The sequence below is a fragment of the Tasmannia lanceolata genome, unplaced genomic scaffold, assembly GCF_043159265.1.
Source record: "Tasmannia lanceolata isolate RefF3 unplaced genomic scaffold, GAP_Taslan_0.1 ptg000008l, whole genome shotgun sequence".
NCBI lineage: Eukaryota > Viridiplantae > Streptophyta > Magnoliopsida > Canellales > Winteraceae > Tasmannia > Tasmannia lanceolata.
This window is the reverse complement of record NW_027518685.1, coordinates 17,040,943-17,064,530: the sequence shown is the minus strand read 5'-3', so window position 1 is coordinate 17,064,530 and position 23,588 is coordinate 17,040,943. Positions and strand designations below refer to the sequence as shown.

The following is a 23,588-nucleotide window of genomic DNA, read 5'->3' as shown; positions in this document are numbered from 1 at the left end:
TGTTACAAGTTATGATAGTAATCAATAATTTTATATGTATTTACGTGTCATCTTTTCTAGTTCTTTAGATGTTGTCATGTTAGATAACTCATATCCATGTTGAAATTGGACACACGAATCCGTATCCACATATCATGATTATATATACTTTCTATTTTAGCCATGTCCCCGTTTCTAAATTTTAGGGGTTTGCGTGTCCGACACTCCGTGTCCGTGTCGACACCCACAAATCATAGTCTAATAGACATTATGCGGGTATGGGAAATTTTCTATTATCCCCATGTGCAGCACCATTTATCTTGGTTGCCGTTCATGACTATATACGAATAAGAAATATGCTATTTTTGTATTTCTGCATTTCACATTAGGAGCGGTACTTTTATTTTCTCCAGATGTCATCCTGTATTGGCAGGACGACTTGTTTGCGTACATCTCTCCACTCCCAATAGTTGAAACCCTTCTAGTGTATTGGAGATTATTTCACTTTTCAATTAGCATTCATTGGTGCAACCTAGCTTTCTCAGCTCTTTTGTCTGAAATCTGTATAAAAAGGCATAATCCTTTTCTATGTCAAGGAAACTCATTATCTTCTTTGCTGTTTTGGATACTTGAGAACATTCCTATTGGATGTTTCAAGAAAAATATGATTTACCCTTGTAGGCTTTGTGGCTCACATGAGAAATGCTGTCTTTATTGATTGTGAAGGTCACTTAGGTACATTTTGTTTACAATTGTTGCATACAATGCCTCCTTCCATTTTATCGAATCCGATTCTGGAAATTTTTTCTTTCCATGTGGCTATGAAATTCGTGATTCCCCATGGCTTCAATCTACAATCGGTAATAATCAATTAGATAATTAGCTCCAGTGCAGTGATGCATATCACTATATTCATCAATTTATAATCTTCAATTTTATGATTGAGAGATGTGAATTTTAGTGATGATCACTAAAATTGGGTTTTGGTGATGATTGCAAAAATTTCCAGTGTTCTTTTTCTTTTACTGTTTTGAGCTATTTATATGGTAAAAGCATATTTTCTCCAACTTTTTTAGGTTTTATTACCCATTGAATACATGCAATATATGGATGTAGTATTTCCATGCTTTCCATTTTTCATGTAACTAAGCTCTTTATTCTTCAAAGCTGCTAAATATGAATATTGTTGCGGTGATGTTCCAAATTATTTGCAGGAGCTCTTGATAAAGGTGGTGTTGGAGCACTAGAACTTGTTGCCATGGACATGAAGGCAAGGTTAGGTTTGATGATCGTATTGTAATATTTTATAGTGCTTGACATTGTCAAATTAAATATATCTAGTAATTGTTCAACTTGTTCAGGGGTATGTATGTATGTCGTACACTTAGTTACAAAGGAGTTGAGTTTGAAGTTATTGAAGCCCCATTAGAAGCAGAAATGATGGTATGGTGGGACTTTTTCCTTGTTGCTATTTGAGTTGTTTTAATTGAAGTATGACTTCAATATTCTGTTTTTTTTTTTTTTTTTGAAAATGATGGCTTCAATAATCTTATATAACTTGTTTGCCTTTTGCCCTTCCTTTTTAACTCTTTGCTGCATTTTGTGGTTTTTGCTGAGAACTACATTCAGCTACGTAAGTCCTCACTTATTTTTCATCCTTTGCTAAACATAATAATTAAACATATTTAGCTTATGATTGGAAATTTGGAAATATTTGATGGATACCAATACAAGACATTGTTGCTCGGGAACTCTAGAACTATTCAAAGCTAAAGAACTTTATTTATTTTGACCTCTCCCCCATAGGTTCCTTACCGTAAGATGGGAAGTCATCATGCAATTCACTCCTTACTGACGTGGTTATCAAAGTTGTGAGGTGTTTGAAATTTTGTTGTCTTCCGAGAAAAAAATCCAAATTTCACAAATGGTTTGTAATTTAATTCTGGTATCTTTTTTTGCGATTGATTTGATGTTAAAAGTCAACGTGGTCTGTTCTGGCCTTCTTCCCAAGCCATGTCCTGATACCATCTCAAGCCTCTCTACATTGACACCGCATGGATTCGGAGCCCATGATCACCACTTTGGGTTCATTATATCTTTTATTTCACATGTTGAAGATTCACGATACGGGTTCGAATTTTATCAGCACACCCCTTTGATTCTCTTCACCCCCTGTAACCAAGGTTTGAACCTAGAGATGGTCACTATACTTTTTAAGGACCCCGACGCAGAAACCATTCTCCCAATCTACACCCTACCAATTTCATTATCTGTAACCTTGGCTACCCTTATCGTTCTCTCTCCTCTGCCTGCAACCCACCCTGATGCTTATAAATAAGATGTTGGTTGTAATGATTTCCAGGAATAGTGGTTGCAGCGAATGGGGTCAACGATGAGGGAAGAAAGAAATGGTTGCAGAAAATAGGGACAAAGATGGGAGAAAAAAGGGAAAAGTAGATGGGAGGAGAAGGTGACTAAAATTACTTCAATACCTTTATACTTTTCTTGATTAAGCAAACACTTTTAGTCGTTGCATTTTGAGAAGAAGAAAAGTAAGGGTATCTTGACAGTATAATATCAAAATATGCTAAAAGTGGCCAATAACTTAATATCTATGCACATTTCAAAATTGGTATTTTACAAGTGTTGAATAATGTATTAGGTTTAGTTTAGTCATTAGTACTTAGTAGTAGATTAGGGGTATTGTAGTCATTGTACATTGTTGCCCTAGTTTGAGCCTATATATATGCAAACTAGGAGCTCCCTAGTGGAGACTCTCCATCCTCACTCCTCTTCTTCCTCTCTTCTAACCCTAATCTCATTTCTAACATGGTATCAGAGCAAAGATCTTTTGGGAAGGGGTAGAAGGAAAGAAGAAGAGTATCTCCACGCCACTCTCTCTCTGCCTTACGCGCAAGGTATTGTTTCCACTTGTTTTTCCGAAGATCCCTCCTCAAATCTCCCTAATCGTTCTCTCTCTGTATTCTCTCTCTTTCTCGCAACTCTCTCTCATACATATCTCTTTTTTTCCATTTTCTTGTTTTTGGAGTTGTCGTAAATCACAAAGAAAAAAAAAATCCTAAAATCTCTCAAAATATCTCTTTTCCTTCTTTTTGGTTCGCTATCCCAAAATCTCATTCTTCTCTAAGTCCATGCCCTTGTTGGGTTCTTTCTAGTTTATTTCACCCCTCATTATGTTTTAAATCCTTTATTTCTTTCATGTTTTGAGTCTCTTCCCCCACCCTCTCCATTCTAATTTTTGTCATTTTTCCTCTAGATTCGTTGTCTTTTATGTCTTTTGTGTTGTTCTTCAAGGTGCCCACCAAGTGTTCGGTGAAATGTCCGAAAGAGATTTGGTGCCTTGGGCGTCTTCTTTTCGTTTCAAGTTGAATGTGTTTGGCTTCAAGTTGAGGGGGAGTGTTGTCTAGTGTTGTCATTTTTTTCTTTCTATTGTTTTGTATGTCTTTTGTGTTGATGTCACCTCTTCCTTTACATTGTCTAGCATTGTCTTCTATGTCTTCTTATGTCTTTTATGTTGTTCTTCAATGGTGCACACCAAGTGTTTGATAAAATGTCTAAGAGAGGTGGAGTACCTTTTTTGTCTTCGTTCCTTTGTCTTCTTCTTCAAGGCGCACACCAAGTGTTCGATGGAATGTCTGAGAGATGTGTGGTGCCTTAGTTGTCTTCGCTTCGTTGCAAGTCCTTCAACTTGAGGGGGAGTGTTCTCATGTAGTTCTTTGTGTCTTTTCTTTAGGGGGAGAGATCTTTTTTTTTTTCTCTTGATTTTGTCTTCTTAGTTGTCTTTTCTTGAGGGAGTGTTGTCATCTTTGTTATCTTTTCTTTAGGGGGAGTGTTGTCTTAGTATCGTCTTCTTGTGGGAGTGTTGCCTTATCTCTTCGTGTTGTCTTGATATTACCCTCCTTGCCTTGTCATGTCTGGGCTCATGTAGTCTCCCCCGAGGGGGAGTATTGTTGGTGGTTATGTTGTTCGTCTTCTTCGTCATGTGTCTTCTCTTAGTCTTGTCCGGCTTTATGCCCTATCTCTTTTCGGCTTTATGCCTTATCCTCTCTTTTCCGGGCAATGGTTTACATTCCCATCATTGATCGGCTCTCTTACAGGCGATGGTCTTTTCCTATCGACCTCTCTTTTCTGGGCGATGGTGTCCCCATCATTAGTCGGCTCTATTTTCAGGCGACGATATTCATGACGTCGACCTTGTCTCCAGACGAAGGTGTTCCCATCGTTGGTTGGTTATCTTCTCCTTCCTTTTCTTCTTGTTTTCAGGCAACAATGGTCATGCCGTCGACCTTGTCACACGATGGTTTTCCCATCATTGGTTGGTTATCCTCTTCCTATCTTCTTCTCATCTTCAGGCGACGATATTCATGCCGTCGACCTTGTCACCAGACGATGGTTTCCCCATCATTGGTTAGTTATCATCTTTTCTCTTTCTTCTTCTCTTCAGGCGACGGTTTCCCCGTTGACCTTGTCTAAGATGGTTTTTCCATCAGTGGTTATCTTCTATTGGCATGGTGCTGCTTTGCTGGTGTTCCTGCTTGTGGTGCTTCGCCGTTGCTCACGTGCGCACCTTTGGTGTGCCTTTTTCTCGATGGTTCGTTGTTATTACCCTGCCGAGGTGCACGGTTCGATCCTTCGTGGTTGCAGACTTATTTGCCGGGTTCTCATTCAGGGGAGACCCTTTTGTGTCTGCTCTCACCGTAGTGCTACTTCAGGGGGAGCTATTCTTTTTTGGTGGCTGCTGATCTCGACGACCATACTCTCATGGTGGCAGTTATCTTTTGTTATGATTCACCACACTAGCTTGATGAGTGTTATACCAATCTGGATGTGTGTATGAAATTATGTACTTTTTATTATTTCTAGTTGTTTGTTGTAATTTTCTTTGTACCAAGCTGGAGTTCCATAGCATATACACTCCAACTTGAGGGGGAGTGTTGAATAATGTAGTAGGGTTAGTTTAGTCATTAGTAGTAGATTAGGGGTATTGTAGTCATTGTACATTGTTGCCCTAGTTTGGGCCTATATATGCAACATTTACATGAGGAGTTCCCTAGTGGAGACTCTCCATCCTTCACTCCTCTTCTTCCTCTCTTCTAACCCTAATCTCATTTCTAACAAGTTTAAAAGAGGACTAGTATTGGCGCCCTTAAAATAGGCTCTTACACCTGTCTCAATTTATCTTATATCTAATAGGATCAACTAACTTGAATGAAAGTTCCTAACTTTATGGATGGCAATTTCTGCCCCCATTTGTACTCCATTAATTATGTAGGACATTTTATTTTCATAACTTACACCTTCGTCATGAAAATTTTCTAAAGGATTCATTAGCCGACCCCAACTGGTTTGGGACAAAGGCTGAGTTGAGAATAATTTCATAACTTAATACAAATATTTAATGAATTTTCTCAATTTTTGTGTTGAGTGATGTCTCGCTGAACTTTTATGAATCTGAAATTTGTAATTGTGTTCTACATGAGCTTGGTGTTGTGCATTCACCTTATTTTGTTCATGTTTCTTAATCAACACTTTACTAGCTGCACATGCTAAGTAATTCTAGGTGTCCTATTTCTTGCTTGTAGGTCTAGGTCATTCACAGTGGCTTTCCAGATATTGGGTATGACATTGTCCTGTGACTTACAATATTGCTTTCTTTTTCATTGTCAAGAATTTACTTTTTTCAATTTCATTGGCATTTGGTGATGTATAGATAGTCTTTTAGGTGTCCACCTGCCTTTTTATAATTGCCAGTGCTTTTGGGGTGTACGCCTTGAAGCTATGTGTAGCCTCGACATTTGAGGCATGGGGCCAGCATGAGATGTATTGTGTTGTGCATCTTATAGACCTCCAGTCACGAGAAGAGCGGGTCGATCATGACTTAAAAAGGACATTTTCTTTAACATTTTTTTTTTAACTATAACACAGTCTAGTAGTTTAGTTAGGGGGAATTGCATAGAAACCTAGTTTAGATTATAGTTCCTAGAAGCTTCCTAGTTGGATGGGAAGCTCGCTTCCCAATAAGTTTGCTTTGGTAGCTTTTTATTCTCGTTTCCCAAATTTAGGTGAAGCACGCTTCCCACACACTTGTGACATGCTTTCTACGTGACCAATGGAGGTGCCCTTTTACATTTTTTTGCAAGGGCGCCTGCAAGAGTCTAGCATTCCTCTTCATCTTAGTGTACACTTCCTATTTAGATGATTTTTTTCCAATAAGAGTTTTTTCTCCCTTTGAAAATGCAGGACCATTTTTAAAGAAAGAATATTTAAAACTTAAAAACTCATCAAATGATACTTATATGGATCTTTCTCCAAAACATATTAAATCTACATGAATAAAATAGGTGAAACTATAAATCCCTAAATCATTTAATTCTATTCAGTCACAAAGTGTTCTTTTAACACTTGCAGTCCTTAACTCCTTACATTAACCCTTTCTCCCTTTTTTGTTTGAATGGTAGAATTCAATAAAAAAGACCGAGATGGTCAAAAAATACAAATAAAAGAAAAACAATACAAAGAAAACATTACACCCTCAAGGTGGAAGAAAATCAAATCTCTCCAAGGACTCCAAATCAACCCCCCTCCTAGCTTGTGAATCCGCCTCTACATTTGCCGATCTCCTACATTAACCCTTTCTTCCTAGCCTACTTTAACCCTACTCTTTCTACACACTTCATGTTCGCTTCCAGTGGGGCTTATTGAATACTTCATGTTGACTTTCATTGATGCTTACCACATGCTGCCTCTTTACTTTCTTTGCTTCCCTTTGCTTCCCGCATTTTCTCTTTTCTAAACCCTTCACTCCTTGCTGTTGCTTCATGCGTTGCTTCTTGCACTCGCTTTTTACTCTGTCAACTATGATTTAGATAGGATTTGGAGCTTTTGCGGTGTGGAGAACAGATGTTTATGCAATTATTCTGCAATCTTTCATCATAATCAAAATCTACCACTTCTTTAGTGATATTCCTTATCAGGATCTATTATTTCCTGGTGATGATTTCCTTCATAAGGGGTTGATATGTAATTGTTTCTTGAGAATGGCCAACTTGGAAACTTCAAAGAAGGCTTCTTGGTCACCTTCTTTCCCGATATCTTCTAGAATTTTATTATCATTTTTCAAACAAAATTTGGCAGTTTGTTTTGTGCCACTTTGTGTGTGTTTGTGTCTCTCTCTCTCTCTATATATATATAAGCGGCCCCTCATATAAGCTTATATGAGGTGACTACTAAAAACATGGTGGGCCCACATTTTTGGGGTGATCCGAACCGGTCATTTGATAGGTCCTGACGTAGATAAGGGGTGCCCAAAAAATCAGCTCCATAGGATCATCCCAACCCTTCGTACCGTGGAGGTGAAAGAGGGGAAAATGGACGGGTAAGTGGGCAAATTTATACCCTCCCATTTCCCTCTCTTTCACCTCCACAGTTCGTAGGGTTGGGATGATCCTATGGAGCTAATTTTTTGGTCACTCTCTATCTACGTCAGGGCCTATCAAATGACCGGCTCGGATCACCCCAAAAATGTGGGCCCACCATGTTTTTAGCAGTCACCTCATATAAGCTTATATGAGGGGCCGCTCACAATCACTTTCCCCTATATATATATATATATATATATATATATATATATATATATATATTGTATCTTAGAATCCACTTATATGAAATCATTAAGTTTTGAGGCTCTTATTTTTTGTTCTGATTAAGATCCTTATTGCTGTTATTTTAACACCACATTATTCAATAAACTAGATGCATAAGCAAATCCAAAAAAAAAGAAAAAAAAAAAAAGATGCAGATGATGCTAGAACTAGAAGTTCCTCCAATATTTCTATATTATATGCATCCTTGCAAATATTTTCCATCACTGTTGCTCGCTTCTAGTTTTAATCCATTGATTCCGTTTGACATTGAATACAACCAACTGAGATCCTAATTGGCATCTTTTTTTTTTTTCCTTCACTGTGTGATTCCATGCTGATAACAAAAACTTTAGTTGTAAGTTTGGATTTGAAATGATTCACTTGGTTAACAGGACATGTATAAAAAGGCAGCAGAATTTTGGGCGGAATTGCGGGTCGAATTATTGTCTGCGAGTGCATTTCTTTCCGAAGAGAAGCCAAATCCTCACTTGTGGAGGTTGTACTGGGCAAGTCATCAGGTACAAAATTTGGAGTTCTTAACGGGGTTTAGATGTTTGGGCTTTGGTTTATATGTTTACTTTATGTCCCTCTCTTTTTGTCTTTTGTCCTTTTCTTTTGATATTCCTATTTGTGATATGGCAGCGTTTCTTTAGGCACATGTGCATGTCAGCGAAGGTGCCTGCTGCTGTTAGGCTGGCTAAGAAAGCACTGATGGAAAACAAATGCGTTGTCATTGGTCTTCAGAGTACTGGAGAGGCTCGAACAGAGGAAGCTGTGACAAAATATGTATGTTTCTCTTGTTTGATGTTTGATTGGTTTGTTGCTATGTTACATGGAATCTTCTAAATGGGCGAAGAATCCGTGTAGGACACGTCTCGGATTCCCATACTTCGGAATTCTTTGAGACATTTCTAGATCTCTTTCATCTTTTTTTTTTTTTTTTTTTTTTTTTTGCATATCACTACCATAAATTTACAATTACCTCATGTTTTGAGTTTTACCCATCCTACTTGTTAGTTTCGTATATATAAATAAAATATTGTATCTACTTAACCGATTACAATTTTTAATATATTTCTTGTTATAACCATATTATTTTGTAAGAAAACAAATTTTGAAAATTGATTAAAATATTTTAGTGAATCCATGAATTATGCTTTTTGAGGTTTGCGAATCCGACACTTGATACCCATGTTGGATTCCGACACTTGTATCCATACTGATGCAACATAGGTTTGTTGTTCCTTTTTCTGATTCAGTTGCCCTAGTTTAAGCTCCCTCCATTAATATTCCTAGAGTGCTTATTTCTCTGGAAACAGGGTCTCGAAATGGATGATTTTGTTTCTGGTCCTAGGGAACTTTTGCTAAAACTAGTGGATGAAAACTATCCTTTGCCTCCAAAGCCTGATGCTGTGCCAGGTCTGTATTGTGGCTATGTAAGTTGCGTTGGTTGTAAATTTCTTTCTTCATGCATCTGTAATTGACTTGCCTTTCAATCTGTTTATAGGAGAGGAAAGTGTTAAGGAGTTGCAACGGAAGAGGCACTCAGCAACTCCTGGTGTTTCATTTAAAGGAAGAGTAAGAAAAGTTGCAAAATGGAAAGTTGCGAGTGATGGTGAAAGTGATGAGGAATCCCAAAGTGAGTTCCTCACATGCATGACTGTTATGATATTACTTGTGCATAACATGTGGATATATTCCTTCTTTTCACGTTATTGCAAGATTTGGTCGGTAGATTATTTGCTTGTTCCATTTAAAAAAAAATGATTATTTGCTTGTTTCAGATTCTCAGCCCAAATGAGAATGAAGGTATCTTGATGTTTGGAATTCGGAATTACTGTTTAGAACTCCAAAAAGCTAGTTATTTCTAATTATCTTTCCTCCAAGGGTATTGTCAAGTTTGACCTTGTCTTCAGTAATTATTTAAGTTGCTTCTTGATTATCTATCTTCCGGGCTGCATCTGTGCTGTGAAGAATCTAATTGGCATCTGCACATCATGTCTTCACTGGTTTGCACTAGTGAAGCACACTGTTGCCTGCTTTTATTCATTTGCTTTGTTTGAACTTTGAATACATATGTTAGTATTCATGGTGTAGATTTGGATTGATTTGGAGGAAATGGACAAAGAAATGCATATCAAACCCTTCTTTCTCAGTAATCATTAATAGAAGTCCTTAAGGATTTTTTTCAGAGCTCAAGGGGCTTAAGACAGGGAGATTTGCTATCCCCTTTGGTCTTCACAATAGTAGGAGAAGCTTTGAGCAAGATGCTAGTGAGCCGAGGAAGCTGGCTTGATTGAAGGGATCTGCTTTAAAGGCTTGCGATCCATCGCCCATTTCAGTTCGCAGATGACACAATCATTTTAGTAGAAAATGTACTAAAGCCAAGGGTTATTCTTCAATGCTATGAGCTGGTAACAAGTCAGAGATCCAATTTTCGCAAATCTAGTATTCTCGGCATCAATACCCCTGATGACGAGGTCGAAGGGTTGGTGGGCCCTTTAAATTATACTGTGGATAGATTCCCAACCTTTTATCTTTGGATACTGCTGGGGGTTGGAAGGCCTAGGAAGAGAGAGTGGGATCCCATAACTGAAAGGGTGGAGACGAGGTTGGCACTTGGAAGTGAAATTTGGTCTCTTTGGGTGGTAGAATTACTCTAATTAAAGGGGACTTACTAACATTCCAATTTATCAAATTCTCTGTCTTCAAATGCCATGAGTGTGATCAAGTTTATCGAGTAGATTCAATGAAGATTTCTTTGGGGAGGGTTTGATGACTTGAAGAAATTTCATTTAGTCTGTTGGGAGAAAGTTACTTAGCCAATCAAAGCTAGGGGCTTGGTATAAAGAGACTTAAAGCATTGAATAACACTCTACTAGGAAAGAGGCTATAGAGGTATGGGAAAGAAAGCCAACAATTGTGGGTTAGAGTCATGGAAGGTAAATACGGAGGCTCGCCGGGCAATGGATATCCGATGACATGCTTAGCATGGAGTGGCTAATGGATAGATATCTTGGGCCAAAAGAGGAAATTCAATGAAGGGATAAGATATTGAGTCTATTTGGGTGACAGGATAAAGTTCTGGGTTCGTAAGTGGTGTGGTGAGGTTCTCTCAAAGATGTGTTCCCTGACTTGTTTGCAGTGGTAGTGGATAGGGAAGCATCTCTAGAGGATTGCTTTGAGAGATAAGAGAATAACATCTTGGCAGATTAATTTCAGAAGGAATTTTTTCAGCAGAGAGCTGGATAGGGTGGCAAGATTGCTGAAAGTGATAGATGCATGCTACATCAAGAAGTCTGGTGAGGATAAAAGGCTTTGTATTTGGTGCTCTTCTTGGGGTTTTAGCGTCAAACTGTTCTATCATCAGATTGTATCTAACCCTGCTTCCTCGCTCTTAGCCAAAGTGTGAGCCATTCCTGCTCCGCCTAGGGTACTGCGCTTTATGTGTGGAAGTGGGAGAGCCTGTCCACCATATTTTCATTCACTGTAATCTGGCCAAGTGGCCATGTATGCGTGGGGTAAAATCCTAACCTGATTTGGTATGACAATGGTCTTCCCATCCAGGTGACCTGAGATACTGGAGAGTTGGCCCTAGATTCCTTGTCGAAAGAAAGGAAAAATCTTTTGGAATGTAATATTGCTAGCAACCATTTGGGTATTATGGAAGTAGAGAAATGCCTAGATTTTTGAAGGGCTAGCCTAAAGCCCCCATTTTATTTCACGAAGATAATTCCACTAACAATATCCTAGGTGAGGACCCTCCCTAGCTTCATGTTTGTCTCATCATATGACCTGTGGCATGGGTGGAGGGAGCAGAGAGAGACCATCTCTCAAGAATGGGAAACCCTTGGACCCGGGGAACTCAAGCTTAAATTTGATGCATTGAGTTTGGGAATCCCAGGTCAGTAAGAGTAGGCGGGCATCCTAAGATATGAAAGAGGCATTCCGAGGTGGGCCTTCTCGAGTCCCATCAGGATAGCAGATTCCAATGAGGCGGATGTCAGAGCAGTTCTCCAAGGCATCGGGATTACAGATCTCTCCCTCCTAGGCAGAGTGACTTTGGAAGGGGACTCCCTTAATGTGATCCGGTGCTTAAAGGGTGGTCTCTCTCCCCTCTAGTGTTTCTCCTATTGAATGGATGAGATTATGGACCAAGGCGATTTCTTCCTTATCTTTCCACCATGTTATAAGATCAGCTAAGTAGCAAGGGGAGGGGTTGGTAGAGAGAGCCTAGAGATCTTTGATTTTCTTACGCCTTGAGGGGCCGTCTGTTGTATTTTTTTTCCTTTCTATGTATTTCTTCTATTGCACCGACCATCTCTTTCACGGGTTCCCTTCTCTTTCTTTCTGCTTTTAATGAAATTCTTTAGCATTCTTAAAAAAACATCCATCCATATAATCATGAAATAGAAGTGCAACTGTGCAGCAAACACAACAGCGAGTCAACGACAATAATCCTTATCACATTCGCATATCGTAAATATCACAAGCATTCACATAATGATGTAGGACTGGGAAGAGAAATAGAGGAAAGATGAGAAATAAGAAGAGAAGAATAGAAGAAGAAGAATAGGAGAAGAAGAAGAGGAATAGAGGAAGGAGAAGAAACTTGTAGAGGGGAGAAGCCAGTCAATCTTTATTCATCCAAAACCTTAAAATCCCTAATACATGAGGCCTATGTATGGGCAATTGAACTAAAATTCCATGGAAAATAAATAAATTCCCTAATTCTAAATAACATGGAAAATAAAAGCCCTAAGAACTAAAAACATGGAAATATAAATCCTACAAACTAAACACCATGGAAATAAATCCTAATGGGCAAATATGCCTCTTATTGGGCCTACAATCTGCATCACATAAAGTAAATGTAAATGAAAGGAAATGTTGCAAGGACATGCCATTGTCTAACAGATATAACGCCGTGAAATGGAAAACTACTTGTCCTTTGGCTAGTAAGTGGAATCAAATCGCCAACGCCAATTTCTATTGCAATTATTGGAGGTCCAACTGATGCTGACAGGTCTGTTGATGAGTATTTTATGTGTAGCAACCTTCAAAATCTTGCAGTTGGTTTGGTCAGTATTTTAGCCAGCATGCATGGAGTTGAAATGTTCATATATGGAGATTATTAATATGATGCATTGCAAAACTCCAGTTTTAACAAGTTTAATGTTTTGCATTCTTCACATTGCATCTATGTCATTGTTTCTGGATGCTTTAGCGTTTCCAGTTGAATATAACTTTTTTCTTGAATTCTTCTTCCATGGAGATGGGATCATAAGATGATCAAAGACCATTTTTGTTCCATTAGATGAATTTGTTTGATAAATGCAGCCGAATCTGAACATGAATCTACTGAGTCTGATGAGGAGTTTCAGTTCTGTGAAATTTGCAGTACTGAGGAGGTAATTTTATTACTTACATCTGCGAATTGGTTTGTATGAATACAAAATGTTAATGATTGTCCTTGTATGGTATTCTACACAGGACAAAAAAAAGCTGCTTCGTTGTTCCTGTTGTGCCCAACTATTCCACCCTACATGTTTAGTGCCTCCGTTGATAGATTTAGTGCCTGAGAATTGGTCATGTCATTCATGCAAGGAAAAGACAGAGGAGTACCTACAAGCAAGACATACCTATCTAGCTGAAGTCTCAAAGAGGTTTTTGTTCTTATGTCAATATACTGTCTACCTATCGCTTTTTTGTGGAATCAATTTTATTTTTTGATTAAATGGAAAGGAGGATTGAGTGTTATGTAAATCCAATGATTAGATATGAAGCATCTAAGGAGCGTAAATCAAAAATTTTGGAAATTATTCGTTCTTTGGAGCTTCCAAACAATCCCTTGGATGATATTATTGATCAGGTACTGGCCACATGCTTTTTAACTTTGATATCCTGAGTAAGATGCTCTTTTAGGTCTTGTAGGAACACAATTTGATGTTCATCAAACATTGTTGTTCCCTCATTTATCCAGTGCTTTTCTTACTCTTATTAAAAATTCTTATCCCTGAATAATTAAATATGATATCTACTGGTGTTGTAAAGGTTTGAGAAACTCCTTCTACACCTTTATGATTAGAGGTATCATATAGACATTAATTTTCAAAATTTCTCCATTTTTGTTCTTAAATTTTAAAGGAAATGCCTATACTGGTTGTCTTTAAACCTTGTAAATAACTCAAGCCATGCCTAATAATTCTGAGTTAGAATCTGCTTCACGTAAAGCAGATCTATTTTTTTTTATGTTGAAGTTGGAATCTGCTTCTCGTAAAGCAGATCTGTATCTCTGCTACAGTGCTCATTACGGGGAAAATTGTTAAACTAACAACACAAGTTTTTAATGTTTATATGACAAATTCCATAGTCCTTCGGCGGGTACTATCAGACGCCAGTATAATTCCTACTATATAATTAATAAGTAACAATAATAATAATGTCATATCTGGAACTGAAACTGGACTTTGTAACGTCTTTCCCGAATAACTATGGGGTATTTACTCAAAGTAATTGGATTAAGTGAGTCCATGAAAGGATAAGTGTTCTTTGCCCCAGTCGTTCTCTACCTTCTTAAAAGCGATGTTTCACCCGGGTTTGCTACGCTCTAGAACCTGCCTTTCATACATCGATCCTATTTTTGGAGAAAAAATGAAAAGCAAAGGAGAAACCAATCTAATTCACAGACTTGCTTAGGAGTAGAAATCTAGAGTAGGGTTTGTGGAGAAGAGAACAAGGTTTTAATTTTGGTGTGAAATTTCGGTCGAAATTTTGTAAAATCATTGAACCATTTCGGTAAAAAATCACGACCAAAATCCAATTGATATTCTTTACTAGTGGTTTTTCTTTTTCTTTTTTGTCTTTTTTTTAGAAATAACTTAAAGGAATCTCGTTGTTCTCTTTTCTGCGATGATGTTGATTTTTGTTAGGGTTTCTTTCTAGTTGTTGACATTTCGACAGAAACTTTGCTGTTTTATCTGAAAAGTTACATGTTTCAGACGAAATACTGAAATTTTGAGCGAAATCTTTTATTTTTCCGAAACCAAGTGGATTTCGACCGAAATTTAAAACCATGGAAGAGAAGAGAAAGAAAAAGAGAAGAAAGGATGGAAGAAGAATTTCGTATGGCTCTCTCAAACGCCACATAATTCAGCCTTTATTAAGAATTTTTTTGAAATCACAGAGAGGTCCCTAATAACTAATAAGTTACCATTTACCTAACATAATTATAGAGATATCCCTAATAAGTGATCAAACACAGGACTGAGAATGGGTTCCATCACAGCACTTTCCCTCACTTGGGAGTATAGATGTCTGTCATGCCCAACTTGCTGAGAATATTAACAAATTGATTCTTACTGTCTTTGTTAGAATATCGACAAGTTGTTTTTCAGCCTTCACATATGGTATAAAACTTTGCCCCGAGTTTAGTTTTTCCTTGATGAAGCGTCGATCCACCTCGATATTCTTTGTTCTATCATGTTGAATAGGGTTTTGAGAGATGTTGATTGCTGCCTGACTGTCGACTTCTGCACTAGATGTGGCAGCAATCAATTGGTTCGTCTCCACAAAATCAAATTCCTGCCAACATGGTCACAATAAACAGATGTAGCTTTATGATTTGTGACTCATCGAACACAATCAGTATCTGTAAAGGCTTCACTTTTCATATGCCCAAATTTCTTGAACAATATTCCTTTACTGGTAGATGATTCCAAGTACTTAATACTCTAAATGCTACTTCTAAATGTACACTTCTAGTAGCATGCATAAACGACTAATGACACTGACTGCATATGCTACGTCTGGTCGAGTAAGTGATAAATAGATCAAGTAACCCACCGACTACAGAAACCATCCAACATTAATCAAAGGAGTTCCTTCGTGGTCACTCAACCCATGATTTTGCTCAATATGTGTTTCTATTGGCCTATGCCAAAATTTTCTTGTCTCCTTGAGAAGGCTCATGACGTATTTTCTCAAGGATATGAAAATACCCTCTTGATCTTCTCATCTCAATTTCAAGAAACTATTTGTTTTTAATTTCAGGCCCTTTACCTCAGTAATCCTTCAGCTCCTTGATCTCTTCAGGTGAATTCACTGTGACTAATATATCATCAAAATAAGCAATCAATGTAGTCAAGAAGTTCTATGTTTTCTTAACAAAGTATGATATGCCTGGGACTGGGTATCACTCCTCCTTACTGCATGACTGGATCACTCGAACCATTCTCTCAGAGATTGTTTCGGCCCATATAAAGCCTTATTCAACATACAGGCTTTTCTTTGGCTTGAAGGTGTGAAACAACCAAGTACTCCAAAAGCTTAAGCTATTGGAGATGGCTTTATTTGATCTTTTATACTTTAACACTCCCCCTCACGTGTGGCCCCTCCAACATGAATCATGTTTTTTCAGGCGAAGCCGACACATCATTCTCTTTTAAAGGGAAAACCCTTTAAATGTGTTTTCTTCTTAACCCCCCTTTTTTTTTAATAAAAGCACAACCCATCCTCTCTTAATAAAAACCCTAATGTCTCGACCCTCCACCCTCAAACTTTTCATGAATATATATATATATATATATATATATAATTTAATAAAAAATACCTAATCCATGAATCCTACTTTTTGGGATTTGCAGAATCCGACACCTTGAATCCGTGTCGGATCCCAACAAGCAAATCCGAATCCCATGCAACACAGGTATCATATCATGTCAAAACACGACACCTTGGGTCTACTTAATATCTGGTTATCATAGGGCTATGTATTTTTTTTTTTTTGCAGAATTGGCATTCCATGTATATAACATGTGGGAGCCATGGTGTTTGACATTTGGCATTAGTGCTGTGAGACTGGCATTATTGATGCATTAATGAGAAGATGTCTAAGTATTAGTCAGTGTATACAATGGATATTAATAGCTGAATCGACAAAGAAAATGATTGATATTAGTCTATGAATTTTCATGGACTCAATTCTAATCTATGAGGCTTACCTTCTGTTCAAGTTATGTCCTTATATTGTTAAGCAGTTGACTGTTTGACAGACTTCTACATGACCTGTGCACTATTTTCTGTTAGTTGTAGTTTATCAGTTTATTATACTTATGATGTCATTTTGATATTCAGTTTTTTAAAGAGGGGTGCTAAAATGAGCACATCGTAGAACTAGTTACAATATCCTTTGTTGAGTTCTTATCTTTGGCAATTCTAATGAACACACTGATGTGGATATCTGGTGGTGCAGTTGACTACAATTGATTCTTTATATTCACATCCTCACAAGATTCATTGATTTTGGGTCTGCTAGTTTAATGTCGTGGATACTTATCATCTAAAAATGTGATTCCTACCATCTTATTTTGCAGCTTGGAGGCCCTGAAAATGTTGCAGAAATGACAGGCAGGCGGGGTATGCTTGTAAGGGCATCTAGTGGAAAGGGTGTTGTTTATCAGGCGCGGAATACGTGAGTAAAGATCTTCTTAGTTTTTGCTCTTACCTTTGCATGTAGTTTACATTTCCTGCGATGATATTCAAAATTGTTTTCTACAAAGGAAGTTGCCAAATCTTACAGCCTCTGCAACATCCAAATTGTTTTCTAGAAAGGAAGTTGCCATGGAAATGGTCAATATGCATGAGAAGCAATTGTTCATGGATGGTAAAAAGTTGGTTGCTATAATTTCTGAAGCTGGATCAGCTGGTGTTTCTTTGCAAGCAGATAGAAGGGCTATAAATCAGGTATATTGATTTTCGTTTTGTATCTTATCTTCACCCTGGTATAATTTATTTACTTGTGAATTTGCCACATAATGTTTTCCACTAAAGTCTAGAATTTAGAATTGTGTTTAGTAGATTGTATTCATTTTATATCATCCTTCTGTTCCCATTGAGCGCCATGTATCTATTATATTCCAGAGAAGAAGGGTTCATTTGACTCTTGAACTTCCTTGGAGTGCTGACCGAGCGATTCAACAGTTTGGAAGAACTCATCGATCAAATCAAGCTTGCGCACCGGAGTGTAGGTGGGTTTCTCATTGCCTTGCACATTTCACTTTTATTTTTATTTATCTCCAATGACATTATAATTTTGTGTTTATCTCCATATTGAAGTGATCACATGTAGGAGATAATAACATAAAGTTCCATAACAAAATTGAGGCATACTACATTGGTTGATTTCTTCATCTTAGTTTACATCTGCTCGGAATTGAATGGTTTATATGTTTACTGCGCTAGTTTTTCTTTATTGTAAGGGAAGGGTTGAGTTTTCTAAACATTCGAGGAAATTAGAAGAAAGGAGAACTGACCGAGGACATTAATTGCTTAAATGCATAGAAATTACAGAAAAGATGCACCTTTTCCCAGAAAAATACTCAATTACTGTCTCAATGTGGTTCAAACATCGAAGTGTGTAGATCGTATTAGACCTTCCATCTGAGAAACATCTACTGCATCTTCCTCATTCCATACACAAAGGAATGGGCATGTCATAGCTAGGTGAACGTCTATTGGAAGCAATAGAATCTCAGAATTTGATGAATACAGAAACAAAAGGACAAAGAAAGAAATATATGAACCTCGTGTACAGGAGAATAGGATTTTTCTTTAGAGAGGCTCAGCGCCTTGGATTAATAGCACAATCAGCGTCCAAAGGAAAAAGTACTATCGATCTGCGGCATCCTCATTCAAAGAATGAGCATGTGGCCTAGGAAAGTAAAGCTGTGAGGGACTCCCTCCTCGAAATTACTATGAATGTGTTAGGAGAAGTCCCGGAGTATGGGAGGAGAGGAGCTATTGGAATTCCTCCTCATACCAGTCTGATTGGAAATGCCCAGGCTGTGGGTATAAGAATTTTGGAAATCGTAATCAATGTCGGAAGTGCTCGGTGCCTCATAAGGCGGGGTCAAGATGTATGATTCTCAAAGGAATTAAGGATGAAATGAATATAAACAATGAGTCTTTCAGCGGTCCACCGGAGGTCAGTATTCCGCTGGGTCAGGTGTAAGAGCGCAAATCGGCCCTTAGAAGGTGTTTGGTGGGGTTTTTGAAAACCAACTCCTAGTCCCTGGATGAGGTATGGTCATGGGCGAAATGCTTTTGGCATATACCTCAGCTAACAAAACCGTTTCACATCGGCTCATCGTTAATTCTATTTAATTTTGAGTCGGAGGTACAACTAAAAGGATTCTTAGTAGAGGAATGGTGCTCTCGGAGACTTCCTTTTTTCGCTGCAGGCTTGGAGTCCAAATCTTAATTCCGGTACAAAAGCTAAATGGATTAGATTTTATGATATCCCACTACATGCATGGACCCCCTCAACAGTTGAGGCACTGGGAAAACACTTTGGGCAGGTGATTGAGGTCCAACTGATGGGGAATCATGACCACTGTATAGCTTTTGCCTCAGCTAAAGTTCTTACCTCGGACTGGAAATGCATTCCTTTTATCAACCTTAAGGTAGGAATAAGTACTCTCTTGATAAGTTCCAAGGCAGTAATCGAAGAGCTGACTGTCAATGAAAAACAACACGTAGGAAAACTTAGCAGAGTAAGGAAAATCACTGGGCCTTGTGAGGAGGAAGATGAACTCAACATTGGAATACAAGTGCCAAAGGAAAAACTAATCCGGGATAGTATAGGAAAAGTTTTTCCTGAAAAAGAAAACGAAGAGGAAAAAGAGTCATTGAACCAAGCTCTTGAATTTGAATTGAGTAGGGTATCCCAGATCGAATCACAGGTCTCATGGAATCGAAAGTCGAGCCCTAAAAGAAAAGGAGGAAAACTTGATCGAGCGGACAATCAGAGAACATTAAAAGTTAGGACACGTGGCATTCAAAGGGAGCTCAATAGAAATCAATTAAGTATAAGCAAGGATATGCAACCACCAGGGACTTTGATGGACTCAAGAAATCATAAAGATAGCTACAAAAGGGATTTAGGAAAAAAATAATTGGGGTGAGGCTGACAAGTTCCTCAACCTAAGGAAGCGTGTCACTTCTGTGCAGAAGTTGAAAAGTTGCCGTAATGGAGAAGCTTCCTTCTCTTGTGGTGGTCTCATTCCTGAAGGAAATAATCATTATCTCAAACAATCGACACCTCGGGCTACTATAGGAGGTCTCTCCCTCTTTAAAAGGAAGTTACAGTGCCGTTTAGCAAGGGCCGAGAAGAGGAAAAAAAGTTTGTCTCTGTAATACGAAAGAAGATTGAAAATCCTAATAAGCCTAGTTCCGTCTCTGCATCTAGTGAAGGTAACGGGGAGGACCGAAAAGGAAAAAGGAAGGTTGGGTGGGAAGATCCGGTTGAGGACAGTAAAAAAGTATCCAAGGCCAAGGAGATAAGATCTTATGAAGCCCGCCAACACAAAAAGAGAGGGAGCTGGAAATACTAAAGAAAGAGTGGAAAGAGTTTAAACATATGGCTAGAGGGAATGCAGAAGAATTTTTCGTCTAACAGGTAAGAGAGATGTTAAGAAAGCTTGTGTTCCACTTTTTAAACTCCCGCATTTTCAAAAGGCTTTAGAAGAAGTAAGAAAGGAAAGGAGAATGCGATGGGACTCTGAGCAGAAGAACAAAGGGGAGGCCGGGTACCTTCAAGCTGAGGAAGACTTTATCACTGCTGAGGAAATTCTTGCTATTGGCAATGTCTTTGGAATTGGAGTTGGCGAGCTATCAGAAGAGGAAAAGAAGAGGCTCATGGAAGAGGAGGCTATAGTTAAAAGCAAGGGAGAGGAAGTTAGTAAATGTCAGGGAGGGGGTAAGGGAGACCCTTCTAATCCCATTAATTAAAAAGTCTACTCCCCCTTTGTAAATAGTTTTTTGTTTAGGGGTTTTTTTGTGCTACCTTTCTATTCTTTGCCTTGTCTGGTTGGCTGGATAATGTCTTTGGTTCTATAGTCAGGTTTTGGAAGGTCGGTCTTGAGACATTCAGGGTTGGAGGGTTCGGAGTATTTTGGTTTTTTGGAATGTAGGGTGGCAAAATTAGTGGTGGTCAGTTTCATAAAGTAACAAGAGTCTAGAAGGGGAGGATTAGGTTTGTTGAGGGTTGGTGCTCGATGGTTTGCGGTAGCTTTCTGTTCTAGTCTGGTATTTTGAGGTTCTGAAGTTGTTCTCTTAGGCGGGATGCCTTTACGTTTACCATTTTTATGGTTTAGTTGGTTATCTACTTTGCTTTCTAGGTGGATCAGTTGAAAGAGACCACGTTGGCTTGAGAGACCATGGTCTTTCGCTCTGTGAGGCCTTATTTCTTGGTAGCATTTTACATATTGTTTGGAATCTGAGATTAAGAAGCTGTTTTCTTAGGCGGGGGATGCCTTCACAACGGTCCAGTTGGTGTGCTTTAATGTATTCCAGGTGGGGAGATCAGTTGATAGAGACTCATAATGGCTTGAGAGACCACGGTCTTTCGCTTAATGAGGTTTTTTCCTGGAAGCCTATTTTAGATGTTTGTTGTGTTGGAGGTCTTGTTCTTCATGCAGGAATTGGTTGATGATATAAGTTGTTGGTTGAGAAGATTAGTGAAGCGGGGGATTGAAGTGGCCCGAGGCCGATGGAGGCAATGCTGCTTTTTCTGTTTATTTGCTATCTTTTATCTTTATGGTTTAGAAGTATGCTTCTGTCCATGCTTTATTGATACTATGAAATGCTAGAAGGGACCTCTGGTCCCCAATGTACCTTTCACAGTATCAATGAAAATTTTCTGTCAACTTTCAAAAAAAATATATGAACCTCGTGAAATAATGGTAAACAGATCATACCTCGAATCTATCCCCTTGGATGAAATCCACCGGTATAAGTCCATTTTTCTAATCATTAAAAAAAAAGTCCATTTCCAGTTTAAAAAAAAGTCCATTTCCAGTGTCTGCATTTTCTACCAATTGGTAAGTAATTGTATCACTTTCCTTTTTTTTCCCTGCACCTGCTCTTGGCTCCTCCTATTCCAGGATTCCTATGCCCTTTCTTTCACCTCCAAAAATCGATTCTGAAATAGCAGTCTTTCCATCCGGAGTTGTGGAATTTCAAAAAACTGTGAGCCTTCAAATCAGATCTATACGGCTTTCGCAGATAGGCAGCTTTCCAGCCCATCTCTAGATGTTCATTTTGATCCAACTCATGGTAATTTCTAATATCAGAAGATTCTCTACCGGATAGTGATCAAATTTGAACTCTCAACAGCCCACAAACAGAAAATGATCAAACATCGCAAGAAGTGTGGCCTGACATCACAGAAAAGACAAAGCAGAGAATAGCTTCAACGTCAAAATGAAAAAGAAAGGGAATCAAAGGCTAAGAAGTAGAGGCCCTGCATCTCTCCCTCTCGCCGGCTCATTCTCAATCATGATCTAAGAAGCACGGGTACGGGTACGACACGACACGGGTACGCGAGTACGTGATTTTCCAAAAAACCAGGGTGCGGGTACGTTCGGGTACGCTGAATATAATAATATTTTTTATTATTTTATTATATATTTATAAAATTAAAAAAAATTAAAGACCAATCAAATTACAATTAACATCACTAAAATAGCAAAATCTAATATTACTCCATATTTTATAAGTTCCATATTTCATAAGTTCCAACTTCAAGTACAAGATGTTACGATCGCATCATTCATTAGATACAATCTTCGTCGCCTCATCTCCAATATCATCCTCTACATCATCGGTAAAAACAACGGCCTCCAAATTCGGCTCATCGAGTGAAAGGCTAGCAACTTCAAGCACCCCAACATTCTCAAAAGAATCAAATGAATCTCCACCTATGTTCCACATCTTTGTCTCTCCCTGTACTTACTGTGGAGATCGTCTTGATAGAAGACGAAGATTACTATGAACAAAACTAAGTCCTGAGCCCGTTGTGGAGTTATCTTGTTCCTTCTCAAAGAATGCACAAAGGAGTAAGTGCTCCAATTCCTCTTGGCACATGATGAAGACGAAGGCTGCATAAGAAGCTTCAAAGCTAAGCTTTGAAGCATAGGAGCACATGTACCGTGGACAACCCACCAATCATGAGGCTCTAAAGGAGCTCAGTCATTGATGGAATCAGCGTCATTGAATAATCCAGACTTCATAAAGAAGTGGGCAAACTCCACATTAGCCTTCGTGTGATCTGCTGAATTGGGAAAGTACCTTTTGAGGCACTTTACCCTCTCTGCATAAATCTCTGTATCCTTATGTGGAAGAACACGATTTGAACCGGCACTAAGCCATTTTTCGCTGTAACACCTTCAAGAATAGAAAAAATAATTTAGTTTCATGTTAAAAGTAGGGAATAAAGTTCACAATGAACATAACTATTAATCTAAATAAAATTTGAAGTCACCTAACCTTGGATTCAATGAATGAGCCAAGCAATGAAGCGAAGTGTTGCTCTTGTTCCAACGATCAAAAAGAATTTCTTGCACCACTTCATAAAAGCTAGACTCTTCTTCTTTCCTTCCTATAGATTGCGTCTTCACTTTCTCAATCATTGTGTCCCACATATCATAAACCAAATGAAGACAAGGCTTATCCGTGTCACACTCTCTTAGCATGTCATGCATAGGAGATGTAAAAGAGAGTATTTAATCGATAGAATCCCACCAAATGTCATCCGACACCTTCTCTTTCACAAACTTTGCTTTTCCTACATCATCATCTCGATAGCAATTCCATTTGTCACTAATCACCATCGATTGTAGACCTTGCTTTAAGAGTTTAAATCTCTTAAGCATCACAATAACACTCGCAAAGCGAGTCTCGGCAACGGAAAGCAACTTCAAACTATTGAAGTCGTTGAATATGGTCAATCTCATCGAATGATTCATGATGAAATTCTTCACTAGCATGACATTTCCCGCAATATCTGAGATCCAACTACATTCTCCATAGGTAATTTGATTTACTTCCACATTCTTTGCCGCACAAATGTTCTTTAAAGCAAGATTGAGTGTGCACCACACACGG

General features: G+C 38.4%; 1 protein-coding gene across 1 annotated transcript in view; it reads left to right on the top strand.

Annotated features, from left to right (window-relative positions):
- EMB1135 (RING/FYVE/PHD zinc finger superfamily protein) overlaps window positions 1-23,588 on the top strand; it is a 60,507-nt gene that overhangs the window by 16,870 nt on the left and 20,049 nt on the right. The window contains exons 9-20 of the mRNA XM_077388265.1: window positions 1,194-1,254; window positions 1,341-1,422; window positions 8,036-8,161; window positions 8,286-8,429; window positions 8,963-9,062; window positions 9,151-9,282; window positions 12,984-13,054; window positions 13,137-13,309; window positions 13,422-13,515; window positions 17,018-17,115; window positions 17,252-17,387; window positions 17,565-17,671. Of these exons, the coding sequence (XP_077244380.1) occupies window positions 1,194-1,254; window positions 1,341-1,422; window positions 8,036-8,161; window positions 8,286-8,429; window positions 8,963-9,062; window positions 9,151-9,282; window positions 12,984-13,054; window positions 13,137-13,309; window positions 13,422-13,515; window positions 17,018-17,115; window positions 17,252-17,387; window positions 17,565-17,671 (1,324 nt within the window). The remainder of the gene's footprint in view (window positions 1-1,193; window positions 1,255-1,340; window positions 1,423-8,035; window positions 8,162-8,285; window positions 8,430-8,962; window positions 9,063-9,150; window positions 9,283-12,983; window positions 13,055-13,136; window positions 13,310-13,421; window positions 13,516-17,017; window positions 17,116-17,251; window positions 17,388-17,564; window positions 17,672-23,588) is intronic.